This window comes from Botryllus schlosseri, chromosome 7, assembly GCF_051294905.1.
Source record: "Botryllus schlosseri isolate E-star chromosome 7, Bs_hap1, whole genome shotgun sequence".
Taxonomy (NCBI): domain Eukaryota; kingdom Metazoa; phylum Chordata; class Ascidiacea; order Stolidobranchia; family Styelidae; genus Botryllus; species Botryllus schlosseri.
In genome coordinates this window covers 2,210,204-2,228,994 of record NC_137242.1, presented here as the reverse complement: position 1 = coordinate 2,228,994, position 18,791 = coordinate 2,210,204, and the positions used below count along the sequence as shown (strand labels likewise).

The following is an 18,791-nucleotide window of genomic DNA, read 5'->3' as shown; positions in this document are numbered from 1 at the left end:
TTGAATATTTGTGAGGTCATGGCTTCAAAAAAAAAACAAAGCACAAAATATTAATAATAAGCACGTTTTAAATTAGGGCCTTAAAACATGTTTGCTTTTGATTGATTTTAGCTTTAATGCAACCCTACACACAAGTACCTTTGTTTGTTGTGTGAGTGTGGTATTCGTGGTGTTTGTCGACTTCTATGGTCAACGTTCATTTGCACCACGCCAATTCTCTTGATTTCAAATTCGTAGCTGCCAACAACTTGTGGCATGGTCCTTGTTATGTGGCACGGTTCTTGTTATATGCTTTTATAATACACCCGCCTACACGGACGAGATGGCGAGGAGGAGCCTAGATAAACCAACACCCACGTAGGAATTATGGAGTCGACCCCGTTTGGGAGCCACCGGTTCAGAGAACTTCTTTGCGTCGCAAACGTGGTCAAAATTATCTACAACAAACTCAATACTAGAGTCTCTACAACGCCCCAACCTTCGCTGCGCAAGGCAAGACAAGACAGTTATGGGTATCAGAATTACGCTACAAACACCCATATCGAAATGTACAATCGTCAAATCGACACTGTGATAATTTCAAGCACGCGCTGAAATGTCTGTTGTATTCCTTCTAACGAGTCAATCCGTTACCTAATAAAAGTCAGAACACAAATACAGAACACAAGTAAACCACGGAACGAAATCCAAAACCAGGACTCCCGATGGTCATTTAAACACTTTGAAACAACGCCGTGATGATGAGCGGCCGGCTAGTGAAGTAGCGACGATAACCACAACAAGTATGAAGATGACGAAGATGGAAGTTGCAAGTCGTTGTGAATCATCTAAAAAGAACACGGAATGTACACACCTCGCCGGTATGATGGTGAACCTGATTTGTACAAATTGACGAAGGTCGCGACTTCTAGCTACGGATTTCGAAAATATTCAGTTCCTAGTTCTGGTTAATGGATATGTGAAGGATTAGTTCTGGTTCCAGATGCGAGCGGCGCATTTCGAAAATAAAGTTTGCACAAGTATGCAGGAAACCTCTCACTTTCACTTGTGCATTAGACGCGCGGTGGAAAAGCGTCCATAGGCGGCCAATAACAGAGTACTTCGATTTTATGCGAAATACTGCTTGCCTACTTGTACTACTTTGTCAAGTGGCAATGATTTTAGACTACTTCTACTTCTAGATCAGTGATTCCCAACCTCGGCTCCAAAGTAGCCTTCTCGCGGCTCTGATTGACCTGTAAATATGCCACGAAAATATAGTAGACCACAGTTGTTGTTTGGTTCTATGAGTAGTTATTCTAAATTATGTATTATGAATGCAAATGTGGGATATTTGTTAGTTCTAAAGCAGTCCAAGGCCGGTTCTGAACACCGGGAGAGCGAATTCTTGCAGACTACCATCAAACGCATGGATGGATACCCATCGGACAAGGATATATCTCGAGTTCTGCTGTTCAGAGACCTTTACATCAGTGATTCCCAACCGCGGCCCCGCGGGCCGCATGCGGCCCCCAGCTAGCCTTTCTGCGGCCCCCACAAAAATATTGAGAAATCGATGTATGAAAAAAAATATATTTATAAAATACTCTTGCTTGGCTTGGAGTCTGGAGTTTTCAATTATAGGGTTGCAAGAAAGTTGAGAGTAGACTGCTAAGATTACGTCACTGCTGTTTCAATGCAATATGCCCTAACTTTCCAGTTGAACGAGCCGTATTGACAGGACCATAACTGCCGCACCCCCGAAGTCCCCCAATTGGGGGGAACGAGCTCAAAGAGGGCCTAAAATTATTTAATGAATTAACATTAATTATACAGTATATTTCATGAACTTTTATGCAACTTTTTCAAAATTCTTTCGCGCTGCGCGCTATTTCAAGTTTCCAAGTAACTTCATTATTGGATACTCTTCCACCAAGATAAAATACGCAAGATTTATAGAAGTGGACATATCGGCGTTGGCCATTACCGCGTCACGACGCACGAAGACATTTTAAGTTTCAGGCCATATTACATGCGACGCCAAGAAGTGTGCCAGAACGATCGACAGCGAGAAAACCTTGGCCGAAAAGGACTGCCCTTACCCTGACTGGAAACTTCGTTATGTATATACAAAATACATATAGGTATAATTGACCATAGGCGCCTAAATGACTGCGGTGCCGAATATTCCTGTCTTGGCAATCTGAACTTCACGAGACAAATAGGCTACCATCCCGCAGGGAAGAATTATATGCCAGTGAAGAACTATCAATTTGAAATCGTGTGCATCTTTTAGTTTAGTACGTTTGGGCGATTCTATATTTTTTGATATAGCTGACTGGAGGTCACGAAATAACACCATGTAACGAAGTCGTACCAACGGGCCCGCCCTTCCGAATATGTTAAATTATTATTTACGGGCCCTACAGTTTCCAAGACACCTCACTCAGCTCTACCGGTAAATCTAATACGTGAGCAGAGAGGACAAGTAATCAGAGGTGGTCAGTAACGAAGTACTTCTACTTTTTCGAAGTACTCAAGTAGTTTTCCTCTACTTCTAGTACTTACTCAAGTAGATCCGATTTTCGCTACTTCTACTTCTACTTCGTAATATTTTGTGATCTACTTACTTACTTTTCGCTATTTTCAGTTTGTCAAGTAGAAGTAGTTTAATCTTCCAATCAGGAAGATATCCTGAGACATTTCGGGGCTGTATTCACGGAGTATCAACATTTAATTTTCACAAAAGTTGAGTAAAGCCAAGAATTTTCGTCGCGCTTCGCGCGCAGTGGATACGGGGTCGCTAGTATGATTTCACGCAAGTATCGGTGAATATAATTTAGGTCGCGGGTTGGCGTGGTTCCGTTTACACCACATTGTCGCCCTTCGCCCATATGAAATACAATTCATCACAGTACGTATGGCACATCATAACGTTTGAAACTGATGTTTCGCTATCTAGCATTTACTTGTCATATCGTAATCTAGCATGTCCCTGGCGTGTCCTAATCTGGAAACGTGGACTCTGACTTTTTTTAGTTTTAGAACTGTTTGAGCATACCACATTTGAAACTTTCTGGACTAAAGGCTGGAAATACATGCTCCACTTTTAGAAGTAGTATTTATATTTCACTTTTAATTCCCAGTATCATATACTTTGCGTTATAATTAATATCAGTTCTTTTGTCTGGATAACATACATGTTGAAGTATAAAAGCAAGCGTAGTAATGCCTTTAATTTCTGGAAATAAAGCTACACAATATGGCATTTTTACGGTCCACCATATTTTTTATTAACGTTTACTAATCGCGCAAAGTGTTTTCACCGTATCATATGGAACTTCTCCGTATTGCTCTTCGACTAAACTATGGGCATTATAATATGGGGGATGGCGCCGTACCATGGTATTTTCTAAAACGTGCTATTCGAGAAAACAGAGGATTAGTATCGCATTTCCATATCAATACTATCATGATGTTGATGAATGCTTATGCTATCGAAAATTGGATACCTGTTGGTATGCATCAATTTGAATCAAGCTCGTCACCTATCGCATAGCTCAATTTGCACCTTTTTACAATCAATGTGAACGAATTAGGATCGTTTTCACAACTACTTACTTACTTGAGTACTTTTAAAGTCAGTCAATTCTACTTCTACTTCAAGTAGTTTTAGGTTGCTTCTGGAAGAAGTACTTCTACTCGTACTTGAGTAGATTTTTTCGTCACTACTTCTACTTCTACTTGAGTAGCTTTCTTGACTACTTTGACCACCTCTGCAAGTAATTGATAGCAATATATATGCAATTCCCGATCTTATTGACCTGAATTATCGAAAATTTTCGCGCTCCACGCTGGCTCACTAAACGGGGATCCTGATTTCGTGGCAGAAGCGAACAGCGGGACGGGGGTCGGTTTATCACCTTATGGGAGCTCAAGACCTAGGTGTTTTGAGGGGCCTGACGAAGCGCTGTTTCGTTCCTTCCAACGGGTATATGCCCGAACATGTTTAATTATTATTGAGTGGTCCTACCTTTTCAAATACACCTCACTCAGCTCAACCGGTCAATCTGATTACGTGAGGAGAGAGAGGATACAAATTGATACCAATATGTTCTCAATTCTCGATTATATTGACCGATTCAACCATGACTTATAGAAATTTTTCGCGCTTGGCGCAATTAGTCGAGAGATGCTGCCTAAAACGGACACCCGATTTAGATGATGTATAGCGGTAAACAGCCATCTAGCCTGAGGGGGCCAATAGCAACGTTTCAGGGGGGGCTGACGAAGTGCTGTTACGGCTTTTGGTATTGATAACTAATTTACGGATAGATGTGCAACAAGTGACTCACGATTAAATGCGCCGAGATGCGTACTGCTTAGCCGGCAAAAAACAGCATAATTGGTAGTCTTATAGCTCGCGACCCCAGCGTCCGAATAATTTGATATGACGGTGTTTATCGAATGGAGGTGTCGCATTGATTCCAAAAATACAAATTGAAATCTCGCCAGGGCAATAAAACTACTCCGAAATAGCCAGCAAAGGTTGATTGTTCTGAATAACGGGAGCGCGGCAACACAATGGCTAATGGCGTCAAGCGAATGATCGAAACAATGCGAATTTTCATATTTTGGTAACTATTTTGGGTTCTTTTCATTGCCCTGGTATTCGAGCGGCCCCGACCGTACTCTGAAATTCTAAATTTGGCCCTGCCACCGAAAAAGGTTGGGAACCACTGCTTTACATCGTCCTCGTGAAGAGTAGATTTCGACACAATTCTACTAACATCAAAATAAAGGCTCATAATCAAGTATAAATCGCAATAAGTACAATATTACTGAGCAAATAATCCCGCAAACTTGTGCATCATGCGCTGGACTATGAAGGCTGAAGAGCTATCATCACATGACGTATAGTATGTAGTAATGATAGTACTGGTTGTAATAATAGTAACATGAATTTCCAGTTCATTTCAAGGTATAGCACTCGCCAATCCGAGTCTACTCAATGCTAAAATAACCGATATAGAATCTATAGAAGTCTATGTGCATGTTTTTGAATTACCTGAATGGTGAGATCCAGAGGTAGGCTTTAAATTTTCGTTACAAATAGCCTACTCGGAAGTGTTTTCATGCGGCTCCATACCTTTGAAATGTGGCTACGACATCCAAAAAGGTTGGGAACCACTGTTCTAGGTAAAAGTGTCCAGTTTTTAGGCAAAAGTAGTCCTAAAACACCTTTTTTCCTAACTTAAAAATCGCTACTCCTACTACTTGCACTTGTGCTCGTCACTTATACTTTCACACCGGCACAAAGGATCGCTACTTTGAAAACCTCCCGACAGCGAAACCGGATCATACATTCCCACAAACCTTGTATTACGGGATCCTCTTGCAGTTTCGAAGTGTCATCTTCATCAGAATACGATATCTCATGCAGAATGCCGTCTCTGATATCGAGAACAAATATGGGGCCGAACACATGCCCGGAAACGGAGTCTAAGCTGCTACGCTTCTTTCTCGCCCCGCAACGACGGTATGGGGCGTCGCAGTTCTGAAAAGCGATATCCTTCATAAAACGGTTGGAAAGGGTATAATATAGGCATAATCAACGGTACATGATGGTTTGCGAGGACTGCACGCCACGTTACGAGTCGGTCCAATTCCACGGAATTTCGGGATATCGGGACCGGAGATTCGTATTTCAACAGATGCCCGAGAATTCAGATTTCCCAAACCCGCAGATTCGCGAAATACCAGGCCCATTGTTTACAAATTTCAGTTTGTAAAATTTCAAAATCGCGAAATCACGGAATATCAAATCAAGCCCACAGTAGTCAGATTTCAGGTTACAGAGTTCGCAGGTTTCCAATGAACGGCAGACTTACGAAATATCACGACCAGAGCTTTCAGATTTCAGTTTTCAGAATTAGAAAATCGCAAATTCACTGAATATAGACCGGAGTATTCAGATTCAAGAATTCAAAGCTTACAGATTCCCAAAATCCGCAGATTTACGGAATATCAAGAGCAGACGCCCCGAGTTTTTTCGCCCAACTTCGTATTACACGATAATATATTAGAAGTTCAGAGAATTCAAATCTATGCTCTTTTGATTGTTATGAAGCAAATTTTCACGATTTTTTTCATATTCGCAGGCTCTGAATAGTAGAACACTGAGCAGCTTTACTATCAACACCCAACAGCCATGGATTATAAAACGAATTCGCCAAGAAATCAAGAGTGTTGATTCAATAAAATTGACAAGAAACCGGACTTGCATAAAATTTTCGACCCCTAACGTCGCCCTTTCGGTATTTACGCCCGTAGTCTCTTAAAACCGTCACAGGGGATATATTTCCCACTTGGGGAACGACCGCTGTCAAACTGTGAAGATTTAAATTACCAAAAAGCAGTCTTCCAGCGTGGCGTGGATGTAGAATTTGTCGCACGCTGTCAAATGCGGGACTCTGAACGACAGGCAAACCCCGCCCCCGGAGCTGGCAGCCGTCGTGGACAGGTACCGACTGGACGCTTTCGTGTAGCAGCCGTCAGAGATCAGTTCCAAGGCGGAAGGCCGAGTTGATTCGTTGGAGCAAGATAGAAAAAGTCGGACGAGGCGAATAGCCGATAACTAAGTACAAAATCTTAGCGTTAGATTTAATATGAATGATTTACGTTTCCCGTGCTACTTTAACAGTCGGTCAAAGTAATCATCGTCTGCACTCATTCAGAAGTAGAAGCAACGATCTCAATTTCTACTCAAGTGGAATTAGGAGTAGCGATTTCCAAGTAAAAAGGATTCACGGCCCAGGTTTGCCTGAGAAGGTGAAAATCGTCAAACAAGTAGGCCTAGCTGTAAAGAAAAGTAGGTATCCAAGTGCTATCGAAGTACTTTTCGAACTTTCCTCCAGGTCTTACATCTACTTGACGAAGGTTTGGAATGTCTTGGAAATGGCCATTTTAAAACTACTAAGCTGCTCAGCATTAACTGCATTACTCTACGTGACCATCAAGGGTTCATGGCACGATATACTCGACCAAACCCTATACACACATCAAGTAAACACGTACATTTTCTACCAAATTATATTAGAATTAGAATTACAGAACTCGCGAAAACTTTTGAAATGGAATCAAGTTTTGGATTCATATCAAACCAGAGTTCATTCTCGAAAGCACGAGATTAGCAAACACCTGTGCAGCAACCTTGGTTGCTCCGCACTACAGCGTTCTCCTGCAGCATTTTCAGGAAAACCGGTAATTAGATCACAATTTCAATTCGAGCGAATAAATATTTGACAAATCATATTAGAATTATATTCCTATCAAATTCGCTCTAATTGGGCAACTAGAATTATCTAGTTCTGTCGTAACTTGCCTGCGTCCGTGGTAACACTCTCAAATGCATCTTTTCGTTGACAGTATACACGGCCCCATCGTTGAGAGAGAACTGGTCCGGACAATCGCCAGGGCAGTAAGAGCCCGACTTGCAGACGTCTATCAAACCGACCCCTAGCCTTACTCCACGCCGTGTCACTGTAGGCACTGTATCAGTCCTAAGAATGTGAAACGGGTTCACTGTCGGATAACACCATGGATTTGGTAAAAAAGGTGTTGTGATTTATTCCGGATTTGGATTGAATATGGATTTACGATTATTTTGAAGGCGGATTTGGACCGGGACATGTAATTCTTTCAATTTCCAATTTCATGCTACCTTCAAAATTACAGCCATTACAGGATTTCAAGAGCTTCTTGGAGTTACAGAACTTCGATATACAATCGAATAGTACTGTCACATTGATTAGTATCAGCATGCATCAGTTCAATATTTTTATAATTTCATAACACCAAAAAACTGTGACACAATGAAGATAGGAAGGTGCCGAAACGATAGAGTCGCCTTTGAAATCAGACACCCTCCTTGGCCTAGGCGAAGTAAAGAAGAGGAATGCACACTGAATGAAAAGACAAGCTGAGAATATAAAAGGCAAGCGACAAAAGGAGGTGGCATGTGGCGGAAGGCGAGATCGATGTTAGGTCGTGGTCCGGTAATACTCTAGGCCGACTAGTATTAATTTTTAAGTAATTGCTTGCATTCCGACTGGAATGCGGACATGCTCGACTGTCGGATACCCAGCTAGATGCTGTTCCTCAATTGGGCTCCGGCATACTTGATAGAGCAATGTGTTTTTTTATTTCGTCCTGATCATATGGTACGACGTCACCGGCATGTAATTTCGAATAATCGGTGCAAGAGATCGCTTAACGCTCAATCTACTATTTAGATCGTACACGGACTCAAATGTAGCATACACTTAGTTGGTTTGCTTTGCCCAAAGTCGCTTCCAAGGAACACAAATGAAAGTGCGAACGGTGTCTCCCGACGGCACGTAATGTATGGTCTGTCATTTATCCACACAAATAGAACTACCCAACAAATGTTTGCCGATGGCAGAATGCATGGCCATTGCCTGTTATTCTAGATATCAAGTTTCAGGGACTAGTCAAAAGCCAGCTTTTCAGCGAGAGTGATGCGCGCGTTTTTCAAATACGTGCGTATATGGAAGAACACTGTATGCCAACAGTCATATCGCCAATTTCATACCGCCGACGTCAGATATTTTTTAATACGATTGTTGATATACAATATTTATATATTGCTTTACTAGTTGCCGACGATTACCCCCGACGAGGGTCGGCCGAAAATATTCGGGTTCATTTCAACATGAATATATTATTCACTAGTCAATCCAGTATATGCTCACGCTGGCACGAGCGAAGTCACGATCCTGTACTGCCTCTGGTACTCGCATACAAAGTGCACGACCGGGATCGCCATTTCCGCGGATCCAACTATCTTGTTCAGCCATATCCGTCCAGACACCATCGTGCTGCCGCCGCTTTGACTTACAGCCACGCCACATTTCGTGAAAGGCAAGGGAACCAGAAATTTGTGATGGGTGCCGTTGTCTAGAAGCAAGGGTAAAGAAAATTTCCAGCTTTTCAAAATTAAATTAGAATTAGAATTACAGCTACAAAGTATTTTCTATCCAAATTATAGAGTAGAGTTATAGCTTCAGCCCTTTCCAAATTAGCTTGGAATTAGAATTAGAATTATATCTACGAAGTTTTTTTTCCAAATTATAGAGTAGAATCAGAGTCATAGCTTCAGCTAGTTCCATATTCCATATTACAAAAAAATATATTCATAACTACAAATTTTTATTCTAAATTATAGAGTAAGTTATAGCTTCAGTTATTTCAAATTAGAATAAAATTAGAATTATAGATAAAAGCTTTTTCGCTAAATTATATAGAGCGGAATAAGAGTTATAACTACAGTGATTTTTCAAATTAGCTCAGAATTAGAATTACAGCTACGAAGTATTTTCTATCCAAATTTTATAGAGTAGAATGTAGTTATAGCTTCAGTTATTTCCAAATTAGATTCGAATTATATTTATAGCTGTAATTTTTTTCTAAATTATAGAGTAGAATTTGACTTATAGTTTCAGCTATTTCCAAATCAGACTATAATTTTAATTACAGCGACAAAACTTCTTTTCCTAATTATAGTGTGGAATAAGAGGTAACACCAGTTATTTTCAAATTAGCTTAGAATTACTGACTGAATTCGCAAAAACTTGGAATTCGAATCATATTACAGATTTGAAAGAAACCATAAAATCGTGTTCAGCTCATGAGAAATCAGAGTTCAGTCTGATGAGCACGAGAATGGCAAATATCACATAAAACTTGTCTCGTTTCGCACTTGAAAGCTCTGTAGCATTCACAGGAGAATCGATAATTTTGTCCAATTTTGGCCAGACACTTAATACACTTTCCATGTTGTACTTGCGCACGTTAGAGTCCTTGTCACTTACCTACGGCCGGGCACATATCGGAGGAGGACATAGAATGAGAATGTGCCATGAACATAGAAAAATCGGAATTTCCTGAGCTGTATTCATCCACCAGCCGAGAATCCACGTCGACAGATATGACATCAGCTCCACATATTATCTCGGGTGCAGCTGAAACATGTAAAGTTAGTAAGCCAGTGCATCGGGATTCGAGCACTATAATTTAAACGAATATCAATTCTAGTGATTTGAGACGAGTAGCGAGATAGGATTCTTCCAAGTACTGAAGTTATACTGTCCATGCCGCTAAGAGATAATTTATCAACGAGAATTATCGTGTCGGTAGTATTTGCCACTGTGGAAACCTCTGGACATCGATACGTTGCATCGCAGCACACGAAACGCGTAGTGCAAAGCTACGTGAAATGACATACGTGGGAAATCGTGATCAACTTGCGTGCAGCGAAACAGGCGTGGTCGAAAATTCATTAATTATCCTTAGATGTTGAACTGCTAGCATTATTATCGTCTATGGTCTCGTTGAAAGAACATATAAGAACTTCCCACATCTTTCACATGCACCTATATTACGAGCCCACATCTTGCTCACACACAGCTATCTCGTTATCGCGAACTTTACTCGAGAATACTAGACTAGAAGAAGCCTAATACGCGATTTAGAATCTCATCAGTTTGCCTTCAAATCTTTCCCAGCCCTAGTTGTGATTGAGGTTCTGCTAGTTTCGGCAATTGCAGTTAATTTCAACATGTTAACAAACTATACTGGAGCATTAAAAATTCGCCACCGACTACTAAAACACTGGCAACTTAAAAATGTCTATTCTATTGGAATCGTATCGGCTTTTCACACAAACAGAACATTAACATTGCTACTTCGACTTACGTATGTCACAATTCCTTCCCAACAGTCCACTGGTCCCAAGGCAGACATGACCGTTTTCGTGTTTACAGGAAGCCTTGCATTGGCAGTCTCCTTTACACGGATTTGGCTGGCAGGGATTCGTCGCATAGATGCAGTCGTATGTGCTAGCATTGGCGCTGAAACGGTATCCACCATCAAATTAGACGAGTATATAACCAGAGTTTATTTATAACTCGAGTTAATTGGTGCAATGACTAGGCACATTTTAGGACTTATTGAAGTCTCTTACGCCATAGGTTACCATATTCGGAGATCCGAGATGAAATAGCATTTATTAGCGACTGAGATGTGGCAATTTTAATGGTAATATTGATAGCTTGGCTGAAAAAGGACATTTTCCGACTCGACGTGCAAGCATCATTCGGATTAATATGTTGTTGTGTTTGATCTATACCTAGGGTTACCATACGCCCTCCTTCAGGAGGATTTGTCCTTTATTTCGACTTCTTTCAAAGTGTCCTCGGAGGACGCCCAAATGTCCTCTTTTGGGATTTTGTACTGAGAATTTTGACTAAATATAACGCAAAATTCGACCAAGATACAGTAAATCATCACTGGAGTAACGCTCCAACGGCTATTTTGGGAGCTGAACCGAAAGTTGACCTTTTTTCTCACTCAACCAACTGATAACGTGAAAGAAAAACTGTACTTTGGGAGCTGAGCCAGAAAGTTGACCTTTTAGTCAACTGACCATACAGTGCAATTTTTTTTTAGGATTTTCCGCCGGTATTGCAGATCTGAAAATTTTGAGAATGTGTCCCCTTTCCAAAACATGGTAACTCTATGTATACCGCGGTGTTAGTCTTGAGGTTGATCAACTTTCTTAACAAACAGTGTACCCCCTTGCCGATTTGGCTCGTTTGATATTCGAACATATGAATTAGTTCACTTACATCCGTCTTGGGACGCATATTCGACCTTCGCCGCACGTGGCGTTCACGCACGGATTGATTTTGACTTCGCATCGGGGACCCGTCAACCCGGGAGGGCATTCGCAGTGAAGAGTCTCCCAGCTGTAAATAATTAAGAGTGTTCTGCAATAATAATACATGCCTAACAAAATAACTTCCAATTCTCTGCTAGTTGTTGAAAATAGCCCCTGACGAGCTTCAGCCAAAAATATTCGAGTAGCCTACGTTTCAATATGGATATACTTTACAACTGTATACCGAAGTTTTATACTTCCAGGAAGCTCATCCAAATTTACTGGATATTCGATAAAATTGTGACAAAACGATACATTTTTTTTAAATACGACTGTGGAATTGTAGTTCTATATTATTATCAAACCCTGCTTGCCTCGTTTCGCACTGTAGTTATCCTGTAGTGAAACCATCTGAAGGGGGGCGCGAAGATTCGGTCAAAATTGAGGATTTTTCGCGCCCCACGCGATTCACCTCTAATTCTCAGTTATTGATTGCTCCGTATATAGTCCGAATTTTATATTTCATCATTCTCTCAATTTGTCAACATTCTGGTAGCATTTTCTGATATGGCGGCAAGGGGGCACGAAATATTTCCCTATCGTAAAGAGGGGCGTGTCTGAAAAAGTTCGGGAACCACTGATGGACATGATAACCAGAAATTGAGTGAATTGGGATTAGCATAGAAACATTTCTCAAATTAGATTGGAATTAGAGTGGAGAAAGTGTTTCAAAAATTAGATTAGAATTAGAATTAGAGAAAAGTAAGTGTTTCACAAATTAGATTAGAATTAGAGGAGAGAAAGTGTTTCAAAATTAGATAAGAATTAGAATCAGAGCAAAGAAGCGGTTTACCAAATTAGATTAGAATTAGAATTAGAGCAAAGAAAGTGCTTTACAAATTAGATTGGAATTGGAGCGAAGAAAGTGTTTCACAAATTAGATAAGAATTATAGAAAGTGTTTTACAAATTAGATTTGAATTAGAGCAAAGAGATTTCACAACTCAAATTAGAGTCAGATTACAGGAATTTCTCTTTAATCAGTCTAATTGGTCAACTAGAATATTCAAGAGTCTGCAACAGCTGTACAATCTACACTTTTGTAGACTAACGGAAAAGATACTGCAGTCAAATTTTTCACCACCTGGTACCGTTATGGCAGGTCCCGGCCTTACACGGATTGCTGGTTTCGCAATAATTCTCTTTGACTTTCTCGCATCTCGGCTGGATGTATCCGTCTCTACAGTTGCATATCGAATTCCTGAAAACCCGAGTAGATATATGTTAGGGCTTTTCAGGAAGTAACTTTTTTTCAGATTTTAGAGGCTTATTAGCAAAAATTGTTAAATTGGTTAAAAAAAGTTTCACGCCAAATTTGGATCAATTACAACGGCTACAAGTGAAGCTGTTGGAGCAGACCAGGGCAACGTGTAGACCGCGAGTCACATACGGCCTGCGATGCGATTTTGAGCGGCCACGAAAATTTACTTCGACAGAACATAAAACCTACTTTTGGATGTTATTCCGTGGACTAAAATCGTATGCTGTATAATACAGTTTGTATAATAGGGTTGTTAGAAAATAAATCATTATTTTGGATTCCGGTGATCAACAGCTCAAATTGTTCGGTAGCCTAAAATCCGCTGCACAAAAAATTTGGCTCAAATTTTTGACACGGCGTGCCAACGCATATTCTGCATCATAGTTTGGAAATTTTGAATTTAATAAAAATAATTAAATTTTTTTTTCTCTAAACTTTTCCGGCATACATAAGAAATTCGTAGATTGTCTACCACCCGAAGTAGTTTTGAGTATTTGCGTATACGTTCGCTTACATGTTGATCACTTGACATTCACCACCGTTCTTGCAGGGACGCGTCTCGTCGCACACGGTCATGTCAATCTCGCATAGGTCGCCGTCGAAGTTAGGCGGGCAAGCGCATCTGGACCTGAGAAGCAGTGTTGGAGAAATAGAAAATTTCCAAGTATTCGCAATTCGGGATTGGGATTTAAAGTTACAGCGACAATTTTGTTTTCAAACTATATTAGAATTACAGTTAGAATTATGGCTACAGTGTGTTCCAAATTTAGAATTAGAATCGAAGCTACAGTATTTTCCAAATTAGATTTGAATTAAATAAAACTCAGAGCTGCTCTGTGTTCCAAATTAGTTTAGAACTTGCCGCCGAATTACTGCTACAGTGTTTTCACAATTGAATTAGAATAGAATTATAGTTAGCTTTATTCCTAATCAGATTGAAGTCACAATTACTGACTTCGCTAGAGCCTGGACATTGAATTGAATCACGGACTGGAAAGAACTAAAAATCAAATTCAGTTCATATCAAATCAAAGTTCATCCTCGCAATTATGAGAATGACAAACGTCCGATTTGCTGTACCGCAATATTGATTCGTTTTGCACTACGCAGTTTTCCCGTAGCTTAGAATAATACCAAAGTTATTTTCAAAATTCCATTAGAATTGCAAATTTCTGAATTCGCAATAACTTTGAATTGTAATCGCATTTCAAAATTGGAAAGAAATACATCGAAACCAAGTTCGTATCAAAACGGAGTGATCCTCATAGCAAACGTCTGACACCAAGCTTGACTCGTTTCGCACTGTATACACCAGGGGCGGGCAACATACGGCCCGCGAAGGGATTTTGTCCGGCCCGTGGACATTTTTCCGTATCACATGATAATGTGGCCCGCGGCCCCAGTCTTCCGAGATTCCCCACTATCTTCTTACATGCATCAAATTTTAGTGACTGTATTATACATATGTATGCGCAGCGAGCAAGGGACGAGCTTACGCGTAAGTTCGACGAAGCGAGAAGACTTTCATTATCGGCATTTACGATGTACTCAACCGTAATGTCATTGATGGTAATCATGGTGCTTGTCGACTACAACGGCCATTTACACCACGCCGATATTTCTTATTTTTGATTCCGTAACCGTATAGACTTGTAGCACGCCACACTTCTAGCCTTTTGTAAGACATCACTTGTGCCAGGGGTCGCCAACTCAAACCGGGTCGCGGGCCGCTTTCAAATTCCGAGGCCGCGGGCCGCATAAATGCCATATCGAGATAAAATAGGCCACACAGCTGAACAACAACGCTATCTCGTCACCTACTAGACCCTAATGAATTGATATTGGGGCATCACCGGGATTATCGAATGCCCTGGAAATCCTCATTAGGGTTTGCACAGTCTGTTAATTGATCAGAAATAAGCAGCAGTGGTGCCTGTACGACAATGCTGTTCTCAAATCCACATTGTCTTCGTCATTATTGGCGAGAAATAGCTTAAAGTTACACTGCTGTCGCTAAAATAAATTCATTAAATACGATTTATTCCTTGTATATGTGAATAAATGGGCGGATAATGTATCAATTCAGCAATCCGGCCCGCCAAGTACCTAATTTTAATATATACGGCCCGCCGACTGGAGAAGTTGCCCGCCCCTGCACTACCCAGTTCTCCTGGGGCATTTTCGGACCAGATATTACATTAGAACAGATAAATGACCCAGAGAGTATCACTTACTCCCGATTGCTAATGTCTACACAATTGCCTCCGTTGTGGCATGGTTTCGACTCCTTGTCACATATCCTTCTCGCGAAACAGATATCGTAACCCCTGATACAAAAAAAATAATCGTTAGGTGTTATACGTACAAGGAGACTGTTCAAAAAGAGTATATATTCCAAATTTGACCGCCTACTTGAAAAAAAATTGTTCGGTTGCCTGAGAAGCGCCCCACATCAACTTTCAACTCAATTCCAACCTATGCATGCATATCTGGAAGAGAAAAAAGTTTTGAATTTATTGCACAATTGCAATGTTACCGGCTCCCCCATTGAGTTTTTAGGTTGAAAAAATAGTATTTACGGTGGAAAATCATTTGTATATTCATTCTCGACCTACCCACTGTAAATACTAGTTGCACAATCCCAAAATTTTCGACCGCAACAACTCCGCTTCCATAGGTCGGAATTGAGCCAGATTTTATATACATCGTTTTTCTAGACGACGTAATAATTCTGTGGGATAACAATCATACTTCTTTTTATTTGATAAGCCCACAAACTTTCTTCTCCGATAGAAGTGCTTTTATAGGTCAGAATTGAGCTAAACTGGTGTGCAGCGTTTGTTATAGCCATCCTAACAATTTTATCAAGTAGCCAGCAGTCAAAGTTGAGAAGAAAATTCGGAACAGCCCTGGTAATCAGCCAACCCACATGATGGTCAGACATTCCTCGAAATCGCTGCAGTTGATGGAGCAAGGTCGGACCATCTGCCGCTTCGACAAATTCTCAAAGGAAGAAACATTGATGGACACGTCGATGTCCCGGACCGTTTCACGATCACATCCGGTGCCGAATTCCTTGCATTTGCACACTGCCAATTTGGCGCTGAAAAGATTAGTACTGTACCCGACTAAGAAATTTTCAGCGGTTTCCAATTGGATTAGGAATTGGAATTATAATATATACCAGCGTTTCTCAATCTTCGTCTTCGCGGACCCGTAAGTTTTAGTTCAAAAATCCGCCACAATTCATTCAATCTAATACATTACTGTAGATTGCTGGTTCACAAATGAACTATCCATCAACACGGTGTTGAAAATACAGAACTACTACACATGATATTCACACAATACAAAACATCGCAATTTTTTGTAATTTCAGAACTAAAAAACTATTCTCCAACAACTCGACTCTAAACATTAAAATGGTTTCTCCATCCAGATTGGGGCACGCGAATCATTGCGCACAGACCTATACCTCTGCTCAACTTTTGCGGCAGTATAATCCGAATTGAAAAAAAAACTATAACTATCTACCCAGATTCTGGGTCAACTTCCTCGTGGCAAAATTCGTCCTGCTCGCACAATTCGTCTCGGCACGATGACTTGAAAGGTTCTGTAACACCCGGAGGAGATTTGGCTTCACCAACAACGGTCACGTTAACGTGTTGTGATCCAGGAGCCCGTGCGATGCAAGCTGCAACGACAAGCGACCTCTTTAATACCGAAAGATGGGCAATTAGAAAAACGTACAGCTTTGTTCAGACTGGAATTAGAATTTACAGGAAAATCGCAAACAAGATTAGAATTAGAATTGGAGCATAAAACATTTAAAAAATTGGATTAGAATTAGATTACCGCCATTTCGCTATAATAAGTGCAATTAGACAACAGGGCAATTGTAGTAGTTGGGTATCGAGTTGTACAAATCTGTCTGCATGGAGCCCCTGAGACTGGCCCATGAAACCCTAGGGTTTCCGGGGCACTGATAAACAACCACAGCCCTATAGACGATGTAAATAAGAAGCATGCACTGCACGGTGCACACTGAATGCAAACTAATACAAGATAACATGAAATGGCAAGCGATAAATTGTAAGACATTATGGTGACTGAATCAATGAACACTCACAAACGTTTCTTGCGAAGTAAGCGCAACAGAAGACGAAGAACAGCAACGATCTGAAATAACAAACACACTCTTGTCGCTAAAACTAACACGATACGATGACTGCGATACAATGAAGAGATTTGAAGATATCACTAAATAGCGTAAGATTTACGAGACACTCACCTTACGACGATCATTTCAACTTATTTCAACGTAGCAAACAACGCGTACTGCGTAACACAAGAAATCAACGGGGAATGGCGTCTCTGGTCCGTTGAAGTGGACCTACTTTGCGAAGACATACGGTAATAATTAGTTGTGATCACATTCTAGAGTTCCCTAAACGATTCTGTAATCTTGAAGTCGGGTTTACGCTCTGTTATCATGGATGTGATGGGATTTGTATATGAGTACCTACAGCTAACTGCTTAGTATGTGAGGATGCAAATCGTCAAAAAGATATTGGTCTGAAAGATTGTTGCTATGGTGTGTAAAACTATAAGTATGGTATGGAACGAGCGAGGCAGCTATGCTAGGGTTGTCATACGTCCGGAATTTCCCAGACATGTCCGGAATTTCACTGTTCAAACTTGCGTCCGGAAGGAATTTCTAAAATATGCCAAATGTCCGGAATTTTGAAGACTTGACGTAGGCTCATAATTTTTTCGTAAATCAACATAAAAACATTATTTTTAGTAATATTTAAGCTGCATAATATTTTTCTTCGCGCTGCGCGCGATTCACCATCACGTTTATTGATTTTAATATAGGGACTACCACCCTCGCAAAATCTGAAATAAAATATAAATTAAAACAACCTTCATTTACTGGGGTAAGCCTAATTGTAATCGCAATTATAGGGGAACGGTATATTCCTAGAGATCGTTAAGGCCGTTTAAATGCTTTAATCAATGATAGTGGTTCCAAACGAGGAGTCGTTTTCCTTTATTCTAGGGTTCGCGAAGATGTTGAACGTAATCAGCTTCCAAAATATCTGGGCAAAGGTGCTGATTTCTTTTAGTAATCAGCTCGTCAAATTTTGATCTGGGCCACGGAACATTTTCAAATTGGAGAATGGAGATAGAGTCGCGACCATAAAAGGCTAGAAACCCCTGAATGTGGGGTGCTTAAAAAGCTCCGTAGTGCGCACCGGCATAAGGCAGATAAACTATCTTATTGGTGGGACATGAACATGAGTTAACGATGTGCAATTACGCTCCTTGTATTTTCGAACTCATCATCCTCCACCACCTCTACCGCTAACTCTGATCATGTGGGCGGAGAGTAGCAACGATATTGTAATATATGGAACAACCAATACTATTGACAGAATTCATTCAAAAAATTTAGCATTTAGCATTTAACATATAGAAACCAGATTCATATAGCAAGCCCCCTCCTCCAGAAGTTGCATCGATTACCCTATGGCATTGGTGGACTCAAAATCATTGTTTATTTGGGCGGGAAGGGACTGAAAAACTGTGGTTTCGGTCCCGGTTACACAAGACACAGCCATACTCCTGAACCGGACCACCTCTGGTATATGAGCAAAGCTTTGCTAGTGTGACGTCATACTGACAGACGATGTGCTCATATCTCATTTTGAAATCCAATAGTGGGCGCTAAAGAGTGTCGGGAATTCGG

General features: G+C 40.6%; 1 protein-coding gene across 2 annotated transcripts; it reads right to left on the bottom strand.

The window, feature by feature from the left end:
• Positions 1-569: 569 nt before the first annotated feature.
• Positions 570-17,456, bottom strand: LOC145442258 (uncharacterized). Of its 2 annotated transcripts, XM_080320161.1 has the most exons (15): positions 17,331-17,456; positions 17,169-17,218; positions 16,574-16,733; positions 15,969-16,142; positions 15,274-15,366; positions 13,554-13,667; positions 12,863-12,979; positions 11,688-11,807; positions 10,756-10,910; positions 9,873-10,022; positions 8,754-8,958; positions 7,364-7,541; positions 6,389-6,616; positions 5,356-5,536; positions 570-827 (listed from the first exon to the last, which is right to left on the bottom strand). In XM_080320161.1, exons 1-15 carry the CDS (start codon positions 17,342-17,344, stop codon positions 709-711), a joined length of 2,058 nt encoding a protein of 685 aa, XP_080176287.1. In that variant the 5' UTR covers positions 17,345-17,456; the 3' UTR covers positions 570-708. The 2 variants fall into 2 exon arrangements, with proteins under 2 accessions (XP_080176287.1, XP_080176288.1); XM_080320162.1 differs by lacking the exon at positions 11,688-11,807.
• Between the last annotated feature and the right edge of the window lie 1,335 nt (positions 17,457-18,791).

Excerpts from the sequence above, each read along its gene's own strand:
- LOC145442258 (XM_080320161.1), bottom strand. Across the intron at positions 16,734-17,168 it reads TTACTTCGCAAGAAACGTTT|CTTGCATCGCACGGGCTCCT; the intron begins GTGAGTGTTCAT and ends TTGTCGTTGCAG. Across the intron at positions 12,980-13,553 it reads GAATGTCAAGTGATCAACAT|GAATTCGATATGCAACTGTA; the intron begins GTAAGCGAACGT and ends TCGGGTTTTCAG.